The sequence below is a fragment of the Patella vulgata genome, chromosome 5 (assembly GCF_932274485.2).
Source record: "Patella vulgata chromosome 5, xgPatVulg1.2, whole genome shotgun sequence".
Lineage (NCBI taxonomy): Eukaryota > Metazoa > Mollusca > Gastropoda > Patellidae > Patella > Patella vulgata.
In genome coordinates this window covers 28,565,523-28,582,611 of record NC_065883.2, presented here as the reverse complement: position 1 = coordinate 28,582,611, position 17,089 = coordinate 28,565,523, and the positions used below count along the sequence as shown (strand labels likewise).

The 17,089-nt window shown below is 37.1% G+C and overlaps 1 protein-coding gene across 4 annotated transcripts in view; it reads left to right on the top strand.

The window, feature by feature from the left end:
* Nucleotides 1–12,315, top strand: part of LOC126822319 (dual oxidase maturation factor 1) — a 41,885-nt gene extending 29,570 nt beyond the window's left edge. For 3 of the 4 annotated variants that reach the window (XM_056100836.1, XM_050551127.2, XM_056100837.1), the window contains exons 2-9: nt 4,782–4,944; nt 7,041–7,098; nt 8,089–8,223; nt 8,525–8,590; nt 8,835–8,988; nt 9,197–9,408; nt 9,688–9,815; nt 10,149–12,315. In XM_056100836.1, the coding sequence (XP_055956811.1) occupies nt 4,783–4,944; nt 7,041–7,098; nt 8,089–8,223; nt 8,525–8,590; nt 8,835–8,988; nt 9,197–9,408; nt 9,688–9,815; nt 10,149–10,679 (1,446 nt within the window). In that variant the 5' untranslated portion in view covers nt 4,782 and the 3' untranslated portion in view covers nt 10,680–12,315. Of the gene's footprint in view, nt 1–3,399; nt 4,119–4,781; nt 4,945–7,040; nt 7,099–8,088; nt 8,224–8,524; nt 8,591–8,834; nt 8,989–9,196; nt 9,409–9,687; nt 9,816–10,148 lie in introns of those variants that run through there. The other variant, XM_056100835.1, reaches the window with a different exon arrangement.
* Nucleotides 12,316–17,089: the final 4,774 nt, after the last annotated feature.

Sequence of the window (17,089 nt, the reverse complement as noted above, 5' to 3'; positions counted from 1 at the left end):
ATGTACAAACATTGATCCATTTTCAGTAAGATGTTCGAATGTTCTAAAACTAAAAGACCTTTCGGCCCCTTTCAGTTAATTTTTTAACGGTTGTTGTAAAATGTCTCCTACAGCTAAGGCCAGACTAAAGAGAGGGGATGGCGGTGGTGATGACTGAGTTGCAGCCATGGGTCCCAATATTGAGGAGCCCCCCAAATCACTTCTAAAAAAATGTACTATAAATAAATATTTACGGTCGAGTTAAACAATGGGGTCATACAATTTTCGCAGCTATGGTAAGGCAACAAGTGTGCATGCGCCGGAATATGCCCCCCCCCACCTTTCACTGTTGAGGCAACCTCACCAGTGTCAATTTAATGCATGTTTAATATGCCTACAGCCCCTTGCCCTTCTGTTGAGACATATAAAATGACGATTGTTAGTGATATGAAGGGGCGTAAATGGGGGGGGGGGGGGGTGCAGTCGATCTCAAAATAAGTGCTCACTGAATTAATGAGGTAAACAAACAATGCCAAAATCATGGTAGCTGATTGGTATCATGTCGTGACGTTGTGGTGTCGACCTTCATAAGGCGATAATCCGACAAACCGACGTCACGACATTTTAACCCGACACAACGACAACCCGACAACACGACATTTTAACCCGACAATACGACATTTTTACGCGACATCACGACATTTTTACGCAACGCGTGACGTCGGATGTTCGCCTTATGAAGGGCGACACCACGACATCACGACGTGATACCAATCAGCCACCATACCAAATAGAAGGAAAAATCCCAAATATTATGTATTAGCGTGAATCCGTGCACTTATATTGCACACGTCACACAAAACTATATGACCTTGTCAACTTGTCATGTTTGAAAAAAAAAATGTGAAATGTTAAAGGCTCAATACCACTCTTGTTGTAACTGAATAATATGTCCCAATCTTTATTCTGGTCAACAATTGTACTATTTTAGAATATTTCAATTAATTGATGATTCAAATTTCATCTTAACACACCTTATTTAAAAAATTTGAAAAATTCAACATAATGGTTTGAAACGTCTAACGTAAACCTTTTCAAATGAAACTTCGATTTAAAAATATTTTCGAACCCTCTGGACAAGTAAAATAGGATGTAATGGATAATTTACACAACAGGTAGGACACTTAAACATCTAGTACTTAGATAGAGATATTATTTATTTTCTGGAGCTTTCAAGCCAGCAAGAGTGTTATTGTCCCTTTAAGGCGATTTATTGAACTTTTAGAATTTTTACTTGTTGCATATATTTAATCCCAGTAGAAATTAAAGCGTATTTTAGTTATATATTCTAAGTATTTTCTGACCATCAAAATTTTGCAATTCTTACTTGTTGCATAAATTTAATCCCAGTAGAAATTAAAACGTATTTTAGTTATATATTCTAAGTATTTTCTGACCATCAAAATTTTGCAAAATCTTCCCCCAAAGTCCAGTAAATAGCATGTCAGAAACCAAGTAAGCGCCCCCGTAAGACAAAGTCCCCTCAGGCCCAGTCCCAAAAAATTAAAAGCTCAAATCCATTATGTCATCATTCTTCAACTCTCCTGTCTTATATTATCCCATTACTATCATATTAACAGTTACAGTGAATCGCCCAATTAGTAGTACCACTAGTGAGTGAGTCGTGGGGCGACAGCTTGTAGAATTGTCATTTCTTCTCTCACAAAACAGACGAAATTGACAGGCCTCAAGATTCTGTCCCATTTCTTATCCTCTCCTTAACGAGAATTTGGTCCGATTTGTCAGGACATTGGCAAACATTTTCAGGCCCAGTCCATAATTGGGCGCTAGATTCTATTATGACTTCATTTTTCCACTCCTCCGTGGTCTTATACTGGCCCAGCACTATCATATTCCTTGCAAAACAGGCGGTATTTACAGGGGCAGATCTCGAAATTCTGTCCCATTGACTCCCATTTCTGGTTCTCTGGTTCACAAGAATTCGCTCCTATAGCAATGACCTCAAATGCCAGGATATTGATTCAATTTTTCAAACTTTTCTCAGGTTGCTCAGTGTTATAGCCACTGCCTCTTAAATTTAAATACAAAATCAATAACAATCATCATATTATATGACATGAACTTTATGTCAACTTAAATAAAACTGCTTTCCGACGATTTAAGAATCGGCGAACAACTACTATATATAGGCATTACGATTTGTGTTCTACCGGGGCGCTCAGACAGTGTTATAGCCAGTATTGTGGGGTGGGATTGTTGATGGCGCCCTAGATTTGGATCCGCCCCACCCCATCTCCAGCTTCTAGATCCGCTATCTGGCCCTTAGAAAACTCTCACCTTTGGTGTTCGACTCCTGACAGCTTCACTCGTATTAGGGGCACGTGAATCAGTCGGTCGAATTTTTTCTCTCCCCCCTCCCCCAAACAAAATCTTTATGTACGTCCCTGGTGATATGTTGGCATTTCAAGTTTATGCAGCTCATATTTATTTGTAAGTATAGCGGCGGACAAGTGAGCCCACCGGCTAGTACTAGTGAACCCCTTTCATTCAAATTATTTGGGTGTCTGATTATTGTTATTATTCTATTCTAATATTTTGTATATATACAGCCCTTTTTGAAAAAGAAATAGAACTTTTGGGGGTCGAGTATGATATGAACATGTCAAATAAGATTAATACCTACTACTACTACTACTACTACCTATAGTAATATAATAAAGACGAGATATTATGTTATTTTTACTATTTCGTGTGACATTTAATTATTAACTACTGTTGAAATTTAGTAATACACGCCTCCTGCAAATAATTAATGGACACAGATCACTAAAGATTTCCCCATTGACTCCAATGTTAATTCTCGTATCTTAGACCGGCTCTAACTTTTTCCCAAATTTTCTTTGGGTAGAACGCTTTCTACCACAGATGGAGCAACATGTGGCAACCACTTGCCCAAAAGCACGTACGAGGTTCTTCATGAAAAACTTGAGATACATAAGCTGGGAGTAGAGACAAGTAAACATGCAATTTCAGGCCCTACATTTCAACCTAACCAACCTCTCAACTCTTGTATCCTTCCGCATCAAAATTATGAATATTCACCAAAACCTGGCAGAAAATGTATTTTCAAACCCTTTTCCTCGATTCTACACCAAAAAGTCAACAAAAATCGCCATGCAAAAGGGGGAAAAAGGAAAAGGGAGAGGAAGACTAAAAATAGCTTTGGCCCTTCGGATCGGTAATGTACTTATTTCCCCTACGTTTTTCATGGCCAGTAAATTTGACACGACCGTTAAAATGATCATGTCAAATTAGATAATCCGAACTTATAGAAGGGTGTCAGATCGTTAATCTATGGAAATATTCGTTTCATGAAATTTAATAATCCAGCAGATCAGTCCTCCAAATTAATACTTACAAATGATTTGACTGACGTTTAACGTGATTGATTTGTCGGAGTATGAAGTTCATATTTTATTCTATTATGTTTCTATAAAGTATATATAAAGAAGATTTATTGAGTCAAAGAACACGGATTGGACGCGTGCCAACCCCACCCGTCGGTACAGATATTGCTGACAAAATCATTATTATCTGAACGATTGAAATATAAAGTTTGAATTGTCAAACTACTGTAAGGATATTATACCGGGCATGGTCTTTTTATTATCCCCGCTAATAATATTTTTTCTTCTATTGATTAACAAAACAACATGAAAGAAAGCTACTGAAACGTTTCATATTTGAATTGTACACAAAAAGGCTGAATGGTATTATTTAGATAGTAATTCAGAAGACAAAAAAACCTAAAGCAATAATAAAGTTTTGATGTAGATATTAGCGGAATAACTTTTCAAACATTATAGAATCATCAAGATGGCGGAGTAAAAAATAAAAGAAGGAATTTAAACGTCAAATAGCGATTGAGAGATTTTTGTGTTTTAAAGTCACAACGGTTCAGTATGTTTGGCGCATGCCGGGAAAGTTCCACAGGGTTTTCCAACCTGGTTTCTACTTGTCAGTGGTGTAAGACGGGGTGCCTGGCAAAGATAAGAAGTTAGTTGTTCGGATGGAACGAAAACCTGAAGTCCATCAACCCGTTTGATGCAGAAATATATGTAATTTCTTAAACTCTATATTTCACTGTTATTCTTACTGTAGTAGTTATAGGGGTTAACGTCTGCTTCTACCTAGGGTGATATCGCAAATAACCGTTATTTTGACTTGCCGCCGATTATATTAAAAGCTGATTTAACTATACATCTCTTAATATAGCATCTAACTATTACACAGAAAATATTGGTCTTGCAGTAACCTTCCCATGAACATATAGCGCTATATACCCCGGCTTGACCTTTTAAATATGGTTAAACTAAGACACTAAAATGGATATAAATTCATTGTTGAATTCCAATAAAACTGTCAAATAATGTAAACCCCACAATAAATTTTTATTAGTGCACGAAATCTAAGAATTTTGAATGCGTTTAGTGTAAATCTACTGAATTTTATATTAGAACTATAACTTTTGAAAACACTGATGATTTCTAAAAACAAATAACTAAGAATATATTTTTTTCTTCTGTAGAATTTAAGTTTGACAGTAACGTAGGACATTTTTCAATTCAAGATATAACGTTTGCAAATTTCTTAATATCCTATTTTTGGGGGTATTTTTTCTTTCTTTTGCTTAAAAAGAAAGAAAAATTGCAGTTTTGAACATTAAGGCTATTAAAGGCTCGAAATATCCGACGATTTAGTATTGTATATTGTATTTTCAGAATGGGTTGGTTTGAAGCATTTCGTGGTGAACAAGGATACACGTCATATGGTGACAGGCGAACAGCTGCTCTTATAGACTTACCTTTAGCCGCCGTGACGTACTTTTGTACTCTTATTGCCATAGCAACTGTTATTGCATCTTTAGGTATCCGAGGAAAAGATGTAAGTTATTGATTAAAGCTCTTAAAATTCCGATTATAGACATACTAAAATAGCGGCTTGGTAGTTTGAAATGGACACAATTCAGGGGCGGATCCAGGAATTTTTGCAGGAGGGACTTTGCCAGGTTCCTGTTAAGGAAATTTGACAGTTGACAATGCATGATGTCATCATCAACTCCAAATTCCAACACCCCATTTTACGTCATTTTTTATTGTCCCCCGCCTTTCAAAAAAAGCAGGGGACTATTAAAATGGGTTCGTCTGTCTATCTGTCTGTCTGTTCGTCACAATTTTTGGGACACAATAACTCTCTTTCTAATTGAGTTAGAAGGTTCAAACTTGGTGTAAGTGTTTATAAGTAAGTAATTGGTTGATGCTTTGGGACACGATAACGATAAGTGAGAGTGATGAAACATGATGTATAGTTTCATTACATCAATACCTTGACTAAGTTCGATAATGAGCAGTTTCTGCTCAGGATAAACAGAGCGATACGCAATTTGATTGGCCAAGATTTTGGAACACAATATCTCTCCTTCAAATTGAGCTAGAATGTTCAAACTTGGTGTAGGTGTTTATTAGGTTAATGCCTTGATGGAGTTCGAAGATGAGCATTTCCTGCTTAGTGTAAGCAGAGATAAGCAATTTGATTGGTTGATGCTTTGGGACACGATAACTTTATTTCTAATTAATTGAGAGTGACGAAACTTGGTGTATAGTTTCAGTACATCGATCCCATTACTGAGTTTGATAATGAGCATGCTCTGCTCAGGATAAGCAGAGCGATAAGCAATTTGATTGGTCTAGACTTTGGAACACAATAACTCTCATTCTAATTGAGTTAGAATGTTCACACTTGGCGTAGGTGTCTATTAGGTGAATGCCTTAGGGTAGGCAGAGATAAACATTTTGATTGGTTGATACTTTGGGACACTATAACTTTAGTTCTAATTAAGTGAGAGTGAGGACACTTGGTGTATAGCTTTATGACATAAATACCTTGACTAAGTTCGATAATGAACATTTTCTGCTGAGGGTGAGCAGAGCGATAAGCAATTTGATTGGTCGAGACTTTGGAACACAATAACTCTCTTCTAATTGAGGTAGAATGTTCAAACTTGGTGTAGGCGTTCATTAGGCGAATGCCTTGATCTAGTTCGATGATGAACATTGTCTGCTTACTTTAAGCAGAGATAAGCAATCTGATTAGTTGATGCTTGTAGGCACGATAACTTTGGTTGTAATGAAATGAGAGCGATGAAACTATGAATATAGATTAATTATTTCATTACCTTGACTAAGTTCGATGGTACGAATTTTCTGCTTAGGCTAAGGAGCGATAAGCAGTTTGATTGGTCAAGACTTTGAAACATAACAACTCTGTTTTTAATTGAGGTAGAATGTTTAAACTTGATGTAGATGTTCATTAGGTGAATGTCTTGACTGAGTCCATTTACATTTCGAGCTAAAGCTAGCAGAGCTAATCAATTTCATTAGTTGATGCTTTGGGACAAGATAATCTTGATTCTGATAGAGAGTGATGAAACTTAGCGTATGGTTTGATTGCTCGATACTTTTGAAAAAAATAAATGTGCGATAAATTACTATGTGTCATCTATTTATTTTGGCTTGTTATGAATTAATAGGATCACATTGTGATTTAATTTCATTGATGTAAAGCATCATGTGATGTCACATATATCATTATCTCGCACTTTGAATGCCTATCTCATCCCTCCATCTGATGATAAAGGATAAAGCACACGACCGTGACACTTTTCTCATAAAAAGAGTTTTACATTTTTTTTATGTTGCTTAGCTGGGGGGGGGGGGGGGTCCCTCGCTCCCCCGGATCCTCCCCTGCATTTGTAATCGGTCACTGTGAAATAAATATACTTTCCGAATGAAAATGCACCTATGTAACATTTATTTATTCCATTTTATTGACTGATTTTTGGTACAGTGGTACGCTTACTGTCTAAAGAACAACCTGTGGTGTACTCTTATTTATTCAGCAAGTTCACATAGCTAACAATATTGCATGTTTATTAAAAGCAAAATATAATGCACGTAAACGAATATTCCTCTTTTTTTTAGAAATGGGGTACAGTAGTTCGTTCATTCTACGGCGTAGCTGTTGGCTCCATTATTTTGGGTAAGTCAACCACTAAATCTCTTAAAAATCCCGCTTTCGTCATATTTTCAGACCAACGGATGGATTTTTCTGTTCACATAATATTGCCGATATATTAGAATGGTTATGGGTTGATGAGCCATTAGGCAGGAGATAATATAGTCAAAACTAACTCAAAAATACTTTCGTACGGGCGCTAACATTACTATAAACCCTGTCTCATTTTCTAAAACATGGCATTTCATTTAATAATGTATCGCTTGGATAACTGGTAGGCAAGAGCACCCCGAAGTCTACAATTTCATTAGATTACATTTTACACTTATAAACTCTTCAAAAAAAGTAGGGGATATTGAAATGCAAATACCTATGCAGGTTGCGATATGATAAATAGTCATGGAAATTTGACATGCTTTGGGAGTATGTTCACAGATGAAGAACTTATCGCCCCAACAGAACCACTGAGCTGCACATGCGACACGCAATAGCGCCATACACGTGGGAGGGGTTCATTATCAAACTTGACACTTCAAGGAAGGGTTGGTGAAAACTGCTGCGTGCTGGTTTATCTATCCATGCTTGCTTTCCTATCGGTTCTTGCATAATATTTACTGTTTAGCGTATCTTTGCTTAAGTGTTTTACGTTTAATTTGATCGGGAGACGTGTTCGTCGACGTTAACGTCAACCGACAACACTGCAAGAATTGGCCGTGTCACTGCAAGAGGAATGGGTCAGATTGCCCCAAATCGTGATTGGACGGTTGATTATCTATAGGAGCATGCCACGACGAATTGCTGAATGTCTGAGGATTGGTGGAGCAATTACTCATGTGTAGAAAATAATAAAAACAGCAGTGCATTTCCGCAGTTTTGTATTATTTCTGAATATCCCCTACTCTTTTTTAAGAGTATATATCAGTATCTGTGTATCTGGTCATTGTATTTTACGTATCTTTTTATGTCCATTCTTTATATTTTAGTATCTGCATATGGGTATTGTTTATATTTCAGTATCTTTATATGGACATTGCTGGTTGATGGGAAAGGAGAACATATCCAGTACATACGTTTATCGATCACCTGATATGTTTACAGGAGAAGTGGGAATACAAGTCGGTCTTCATGGCGCTAACGTTACTTTAAGGGGTAAGAAAATCCTATATACAGACGATAAAAAAAAACTCAACTGCTTACGGTGTCTTATCAAAATTTTATAAACATTTCATTCATTTTTTTTTATTATTATTATTTAAATGATTCTCGTGATTATCAGAATAAATGGGATGAATATTTGTCTATTTTATTCAGATTGGCAATGCCCGAAAGTTACTCGCAAAGGCAGGAAAGCTGCCACCTGAAACTGCTAACCAATATGAAATTGTTATTCGTTCATTGTGTTTTGCTTTCCGTTTGTGTTTCTCTTTTACTCATATAAATGATTTTATAGGATATTTTGGTGAACCTGGGAGAAGAGGTGAAGTTATTTATTCCGAAGCTTTACCATGGCCAGATTGTGAGTAAAGAGTTCCTATCAATAAAAATTACCATTTAACTTTTAAGCTATATACACCCATAGTAAAATATGTCGCCATTATATGGTACCACTTACACTATGGCATCGTCCTATTTCAAATAACAAAAATGTTGTCCAGGGCAGTTGCCAGAAGTCTCATGAAATAATAGAATATAAAATAATATTATCTTGTTGTCGTTCTCTTGTACACATGTCTAATTATTCTTTGATTTTATTTTTTTAGTCGGTCACGAAGAAGAACATCTGTCTGTCTATTTATTACGAGGGTTGCCTGATCCCATCTTGCGTGTAACTGAATATTTATGTACTGATTCTGGTGGTCTACGTTGGGGACGCTCCTTTCATTTGGCAGGGAATTTAGCAAGTGCATTGTTATGGTAAATACATACCAATTCATGCCTATTGATTTAAATTTGTGTATTACAGTGCTGTTTGGAATTTGTAATGCCACACTACTGTTTCACCTATTAATGTATAGAAACGTTAGAATTGTGTTTAAAAAGAAATTCAAATACAAAGGCTAAGGATAATATATCTTTAAATATTATTTGTCCTTTGATTAATTATTATTTGTATTTTTTGCAGGACATCGTTTGCTTTCTGGTTGATAACCAATTTACTGCTGTTTACTGTTATAGTTTACGGTGCCTACATGATGGTTCTTACGGGTACTACAATGTTTTTGGCCAGTATCGTGTATCATGTGTTAATGCCGACCCAATCACTGGCTATTACTTTTGATGACGTCTCATTAAAGACACATTATGGCTGGTGTTTTTGGTTGACTCTTATAACAGGTAAATAAATTTGTGATGGATGTGCAGTGCACATAGCCAAAATTTTATATTTACTCGTCTTTAGACGACATCATTTGCTTAATTAAGTTCGATGTTTCAGTTTGGACATTTACCATGGGTATTATGGAGATTCTTCATTAGCCCAGGTTAGGAGCAGAACAGTAGGACGTTAAACTCCATTTCATTTCATTTCACATTATTTTGAAAGCTGGGTTATACGACACCCTTTCGTTTCAAGCCAAACTACATTTTCTATTCACGTTTTGTTTTCTTTTATAGGTGTGACAACTATTGTATTTGGAGTCATTCTACTTTTATTAGAACATTTTATACCCAAAAGAATCTCTGAGTTTTTCCGAGTTGAAACAAGTATAGGAGAAGATGAAAGATATGACACGTTAATTAATGTAAGTAACTAATGGATCTACATCACACCATGTCGAAATAAAAATAAATTATCTCTATTAGCCTTTAATATCATATTTTTTTAAGTATCTTACTATTTGTAGCTCTGATTTATTGAAAATTCCGAAATCCGTTACTAAGCAAAACAAAGTATTTAGTAGAAGCGAACGTTAGATATCATACGCACACGTTTGCCATCGCTTCTTGACTTGATTAAATTTTTAGACTACCACAACATTAGGACATTAGCCAGTGGCCAGTGGTGTAAACTTTTATTTGTGTTAGTTGAATAAAGTAAACAATTTTTTAAAAATTATTTCTTTTTTATTTTCTAGGATACCAGTAGACGATCTAGTGTTTTTTCTGTTCTGGACAAACGTGGCAGTATTTTCCAGGGACCGAATGTTAGGAAACAAAGCATTTTTTCTGAACCCGACAGTAGAAGATCTAGTATCGGTACGAACGGTTGGTTTGCTCAGAATCGAGCGTTTGTGAATGATCATGGTCGGTCTCAGTCACAACCAGCTTTATACCCTTACGACGTGGACATAATTGTCGAAGAGGAAGAAAATGTTTCATCAGATGAAAATCAAGTAACCGAAAGTGATGTTCGTATTGAAATCGAGCCAGATTTGTCAACGACGTCATCAGTGGGGATTACGATGACGACAGCCGATTCTGAGAACCGCGTAAATGATTTAAATGAAAAACACATGTCTGCGAACAGTAATAAAACCCAGTTAGGTGTCACTACCATAAACATTAAAGCTGGTAGGTCAAGAAAGAACTCATCAGATTCTGGGCATGGGTGTTCGGAGAATTGTTGCTCTTCCGCGGTTTCAGATTCTCAAAGTATAACTTCTTAGGTTTTCTGTTTAAAATGTTGTGTTTCCATATGTCGAGCACCACGTGTGTTCTAAATTATTAATGCATAATGGTCATTAATCAGACATTTTTATGTGATCATGAATAATTTTAGTTGTGATTTGGCTGTATTATGTGTCAATTTTCTTGTGCTTTCATATACGTGATAACTTAATATGACAAATATTAATGGAGACAATTTTCGGATAGAGTGTATCTGTTAAAAAAATATTCGAATTGGAAACGGATAGACATTTCGGAAGTAATTTCAGTCGATTTTTATGTAGATCAGGTTATTGATATGAACCACTAACTGGGTCTAACCACTTGTTAACATTCTTCTTGATGGTCTGGTTCTTGCTCTGTTTGGCATGTTTGTTCTATGGACATCAGCTGTGTATCGATTGACAGACTTCGATTTTTGATGACGTCATTGTCGGTTAGTGGTTCCTTATGGTACGCTCAGATTTTTAACATTGCATTTTGTGCCTGTTTCTTGATGGAAATTGGTGCTAGAATTTAACCCTGCTGTCTCTTAACTTATGCTCAGTTCTCTCCCTAGCATTTATAATACGACAAAAGCTGTTAAACGGAGCTATGTATGTAAACTTCCCAAATTACGTGGTATCACAACCGAGACGTTGTCTAGAAAAGGAATCAAGACAAATGGAATTGGTTCTATTTTAACGAAAGCTTGCAACAATTAAACAACTTCCTTTGTGTTCATATTATGTGATTATTTTTTGCATTAATGTAATTACAAACGGGAGAGGTGCGTTTTGCAAGAAGCTTATATCTGAGTAACATTCAGTTTATAATACCCGAACGACATACCAAACATGTATTAGTTTATCCCACGACAATTCTGTCCTCTCCCCAAATGCAAAAGAAATGAATATGATGTCCTGGGCTGGTGCGTTTCACTTATGGTGGCATTATTCCATGTTTAAAATGTAGTCAAATTAAATAATAATTCTTTTTTTAACGGTCATCGTAAGGCTATTTAAAATATGACCTACAGTATTTTATATAATATTGTTGTTTCGAGAGTTTTAATGTGATATTTTATTATATTATGTGTTTACTATGTACTGTTCTTTGTGATACGTCTATGAACTTGTTGTTTTGTCCCAAGAAGGATCTTGATACAATAATTGTACATAACCAAGACGGTCCCTTTGGTGGTGAAATTGTTATTTTAATACAGTGTTTCGCAAATTTTTTTTATCTAAATTGAACACGGTGAGCATTATTAGTTAGAAATTCAAAACATTTTGAAGAACCATTTCTTATATGAATGTGTTTGCCATTGTTTATTAATGGACGCATTATTAAAGTGTCGAAAACTTGGTTTTAACAAGTTTAAACCTTGGCCAAATACAAGACATGCCACATTTTAATTATTGTATCCATTTAGGTCCTATTTGGTTTAGTTTTTTTGCAATTATTTCATTCTTGCCCTACAGTATCATGAAAGTATGGCCGTTTGTCATGCTGCTAAATATAATCTCTTAAATTTGTACATCGAAAATAATAATATATGTAACAATATGTATATAGATTTATTTTTACAATAAAATAACAAGCAAAACTAAATCCCACTTATGATTGAAATGGGTTTCTCTTTTGCTAAACTTAGTCCCTGTTCTTTTATTTTCTTTTAACTCCCCTAATGCAAATCCAATATTGGAACAATCATGAACAATATCCCATTTTCAAATCACTGTGACCATTAATGAATATTATGAACAACGCTGGTTAAGTAACTCGCCCTTGTACTAAAGCTATATGGATTATTTTCTTATATACATGTATATATAGAATAATGCCCTGCTTTTAGTCGTCTGGTCTTGAAACGAAAATATCGGGTAGGCATTATACTCTCTCCCGCTCACAACACTTAGTTTTCCCTTTGCTTGCTATTTTTCAAATGTCCCCGTGGCCAATCCAACCTTTAGTTAAATATGCCAAATTAAATATCTTTTTTTTTCCAAAATCAAGTTTGCAATCAAGGTTGTGGCTATCACCGTTGATGTATCGAAATATAAAATGTCATTCGATTAAAAGGGGGCTGTTCAACGGTTAATAGTGGCGGCGCCAGCCGTCGGTGATTGGAGGGACAAAGCTGTCGCAAAGTCCAAGGTTAAGGGGGCAAAGACACGAGCTTCAACTAGGGGTAGGGGGCCTCCACCAGAAAATTATGAAAAACAGCTTGCCGGAAATGCAGCCTGGCAGAATTTCAGGCACTGATCGATGAGGTAAAGTGTCAAACGAACCGACTTGCGAATCACGACGAAGCCCACTCACGAGCGTCAAAGTAGGGAGTCCTCCCCCAGAATATTTTGAAAAATAGACTGCCGGAAATGCTGTCTTACAGTATTCTGTCAGGCACCGATCGTCGAGATAAATAGATCTGCCCAGATACCGTTCGTCGCCTGATCACTAGTTTATCCGACTAGAGAACAAAATGTCAAACGAACGGACTTGCGAACCTCAACGAATTCCCCTTGTGAGCGCCAAAGTAGCGAGTCCATTGGGGACCTCGCCAAGAAAATTTTGAAAAATAGACAGTCGGAAATGCTCTACACCATGCGCAAGTTTATGACTGGGTGGGGATGTGGTATTTATTCACCGTAGAAGGTATTGATTACCGAAACGTATCACAAATACTTTTTTTTATTTTCTAAAATTATGGGGGGGGGGGGGCAAACAGAGGGCAGACCAGATGCCCCCCCCCCCCCTGGCGCCGCCACTGACGGTTAACCAAAAATCTCACAAACAGTTGCATACTGCTCGCAGAGATCCATCTACTTTAAACTTCGAGAATACCTGTTCTCATGCGGAGCTAACTTGTAGACAGGTAGCCTAAGTTTGGGATGCAACAGTTGGATACAAAATATCGAAACAGGTTGACAATGACGTCATATACACCTACTGGCCTGGAGACCTACTCAAACTCCTGAATGATGATAAGTCATTGGTAAAGCTCAGAAAGGCTATATGGCTTAGACTTGCCACACGACTTGAATAAAGCCGAATGTGTCACTGTTGTCTATATAGGGCTATTCATTGTTAGAACTGTAATTTGTCATTACTATTTGTTAGACGTGTAGGATTATAGCCTGTTAATTTATTTGTGGCACGGGTCTAAGAGAGATAACTGCAGTTAATTACCACAAGCAACGTCGTCCTCGTTAGCTTAAACAGGTCGACTGGTCCCGTTTAAGCTTTAAAATCCAATCGAACTATAATAAATTCCAAGATGAGCCCCATCGAAGGTTTTGTATCAAATTCACAAAGCTCCATAAGTCAAAACGCAATATTGAATCTTCGTGGTGACCAGGCGTTTGGGTGTGTGGGTGTGTGTGTGGGTGTGTGTGTGTGTGTGGGGGGGGGGGGGGAATGTCTACAATTGGGGGAAAATGTGATTATGCTGTTGACATAAAGTTAATGATGATCATGTTACATATTAATAAAACACTACTGACATGTTTTGGTATGTCATGTCACGTCAGGCCACGCCTTGTCACGTCTACAATCAAGTTACACCATGAATTACTGATTGTAGTAACATCCAATACCTATTAAAGTGGAAAACCTGTCATTTTGAACTCCATCATGACCGAACTTTTTTTATATTAATTTCAGCTTGATACATCAAATAGTGACGGGGATACGCCATCTTGAATGTTGAAAAAATGACGAAGAAAACTTTCGAAAATCTTTGATGCTTATATAAATCGAGCGAACTTCCGAATTTCGAAAAACCGTCAGTCAGAGCTCGTATGGGATTAGTCCAAGGAAACCAAAAATTGAAAACCCGAAGAAGATCCGTTGAGAAATAACCGAGATATGAGCAATCGGAGATTATTTTTGTCCCATCCGTAAAACACTTCTGTTTGTCAAAAATAACCCAGTCGAGCGAACTGTTGGTCAAAAATGACCCAATTCATATTTGATAATTAGATCAACGGAGGGAAACCACATCTACGTTGGCAGAATGTTTGCACCATCCACAGTTTTAGCTGCGAACTCTGACTAAATCCCCCCCCCCACCACCTAAAAAAAATAAAAACACTTACGAAAACAATACATACACGTAATAAATTTCTATTACGCCCACGCAGGATACGCCCATATTTTGCAAGAGATGGATAGAGAACAAGCTAAAAACAAACGGGCAATAATCCAGAAAGTTATGGTCTGAAATGCGCAAATATAAAAAGGGACCGAGATCTTTGGGATATAAAGATATGTTTTAAGTTTCACCAGAATCGGATAAAAATTGTGACCTCTAGAGGGTCGACAACCTTCATATTGCATACTTTTACACAATTTGCGTAAAAAAAAAGCGGCCATTTTGTTGGGCAGTTTCATGTCGATTTTCCCAAAATTCGAATTCAACCTTCATTATGGTGAAATATTTCAACGGTTTTTAAAATCGGAAAAAAAATTGTGACCTCTAGAGAATCCGCAAGCATAAAATGCCATTTTCGAACAATTAGGGGCCATAATCTAGGAAGTTTAGTTCGGGTATCCGCGATTATCAAAAGGATCCATGATGTTAGTGTGTTATGGTGATATATTCACACATTTTTTTTTAAATCAGATAAAAATTGTGACCTCTACAAGGACCACAAGCTAAAAACGCGATTTTTCGTACACTCAAGGGCCATAATTCAGGAAGTTACTATCCGATATGCCGAATATCGAAAGGAACCAAGATCTTTGGGTTATTAACTTACATTTAAGTTTCATCAAAATCAAAAGAAAATTGTGACCTCTAGAGGGTCCACAACATTTTGTCTGTCAGTTTTGGTCCGATATTTACGAAGTTTGAACTCAACTATCCGTAGGGTGTAATTGTGATATATTCCAACGTGTTTTTAAATCGGATAAAAATTATGACCTCAATACGGTCGACAATCTAAAAACACGATTTTTCGTACATAATCACATGTTCACCCAATTGTAAACATTGGACCCCCCCCCCCCATCCCATACCTCGAAAACGCCCCCTCAAACACCTGATCACCACCCAGATTCCGGAATCTATGCCAAAAAACTGGTCTAGAACAACTTGATCTTATAAATACACAGCTCGGGTGGCGATCCCACCCCCATCCCCACGCCCCTTCGGCGACCGGATTATACGAAGATTATTCCCAGACAGTTGGAATTTTGCCTCGCTCGAAACATATGCCACGCATAAAGCAGAGTGACTAGAGTGGAACTAGAAACTGTTTATTACACTGATTTTAAATGTTTTAAATGTTTATCCATCAGTAAATTTAAAGGAATTTCGATTCGCGAAAACTTGGATGACAAGATAAAAGGTCACGGAATTTCTGTCACTTTATTTTTTTATTTTTTTCACTGTACCCTTCTGGACTAAAAATCTAATTAGGGTTAGGGCTAATAGTATTCCTGTTAGGGAGCCACGGTGGCTAGGTGGCTAAGACGCTGGATCGCTAGCCTGGAGGTCGGGTGTTCGATCCCTGCATTGGCCGAGAAAGTTCAGCTGTCCAGTCCCTCCGATGATACGAAAAACCGAGGTCCCGTGTATACATTGGAATGCACGTAAAAGATCCCTTGGCAGTTGGAATTCGATATAAGAGTAGGCGATAGTGCCGCTGCCCGGGCAGCGCAATTTCCCTCATAGCACACTGTATGGCGTATGTCCGTCTTCATTAGCCCAGCATATATAGGAGCAGAACAGTAGGACGTTAAACCCATTTCATTTCAGTATTCATATTAATATCCTGAGCACCAACGATAAGCCCAACCCTTTTCCGTATAATTAGGGCCACGATATAGCATCAATATAGCCTTTTCTCACTGGTCGCATTTGCCCATTGACTTCAATGTTAAATGGCTGTAACATCACAGGCTGTAACTTTTTGCTCAACATTCTGTCGGTTCCAATCTTTATAGGCACAATGGGGACCACATTTGACAATATCCTCATCATAACTTTGTAGGGGGTTGACCGTTTAGATTTTTTGCTACGGGGATTTGATGTTGACTGGGGTGAAAATCTCACTTCCGACACAATGATTATTCTTGATTCTTGATTGCTCTGCAGAAAGACACTAACTTTACACCCACTATCCCTCCGCTGTAATATCATCAGAATTACCCAAAACTGCTATGAAATTGCAAATTTGATCCCTTTTCTCCAATTCTAGACCAAAAAGTCAACCCAAAAATGCAGGAAGAGGGGAGAAAAAGATTAAGGAAAAAGTTGTCTATTTTCATGAAATATGGAGAAATAATTACTAGTCTGAGACCTACTCTCCCAAACAGAGTTGTCTTCTCTTGTAGTTCGCACTGAATAGCGAGATTGTGTGGAGAATGGTCTAGTATGGTGGCCCATGGTCGCAATAGCGTTTTTTGGGTTATTTTTGGTATT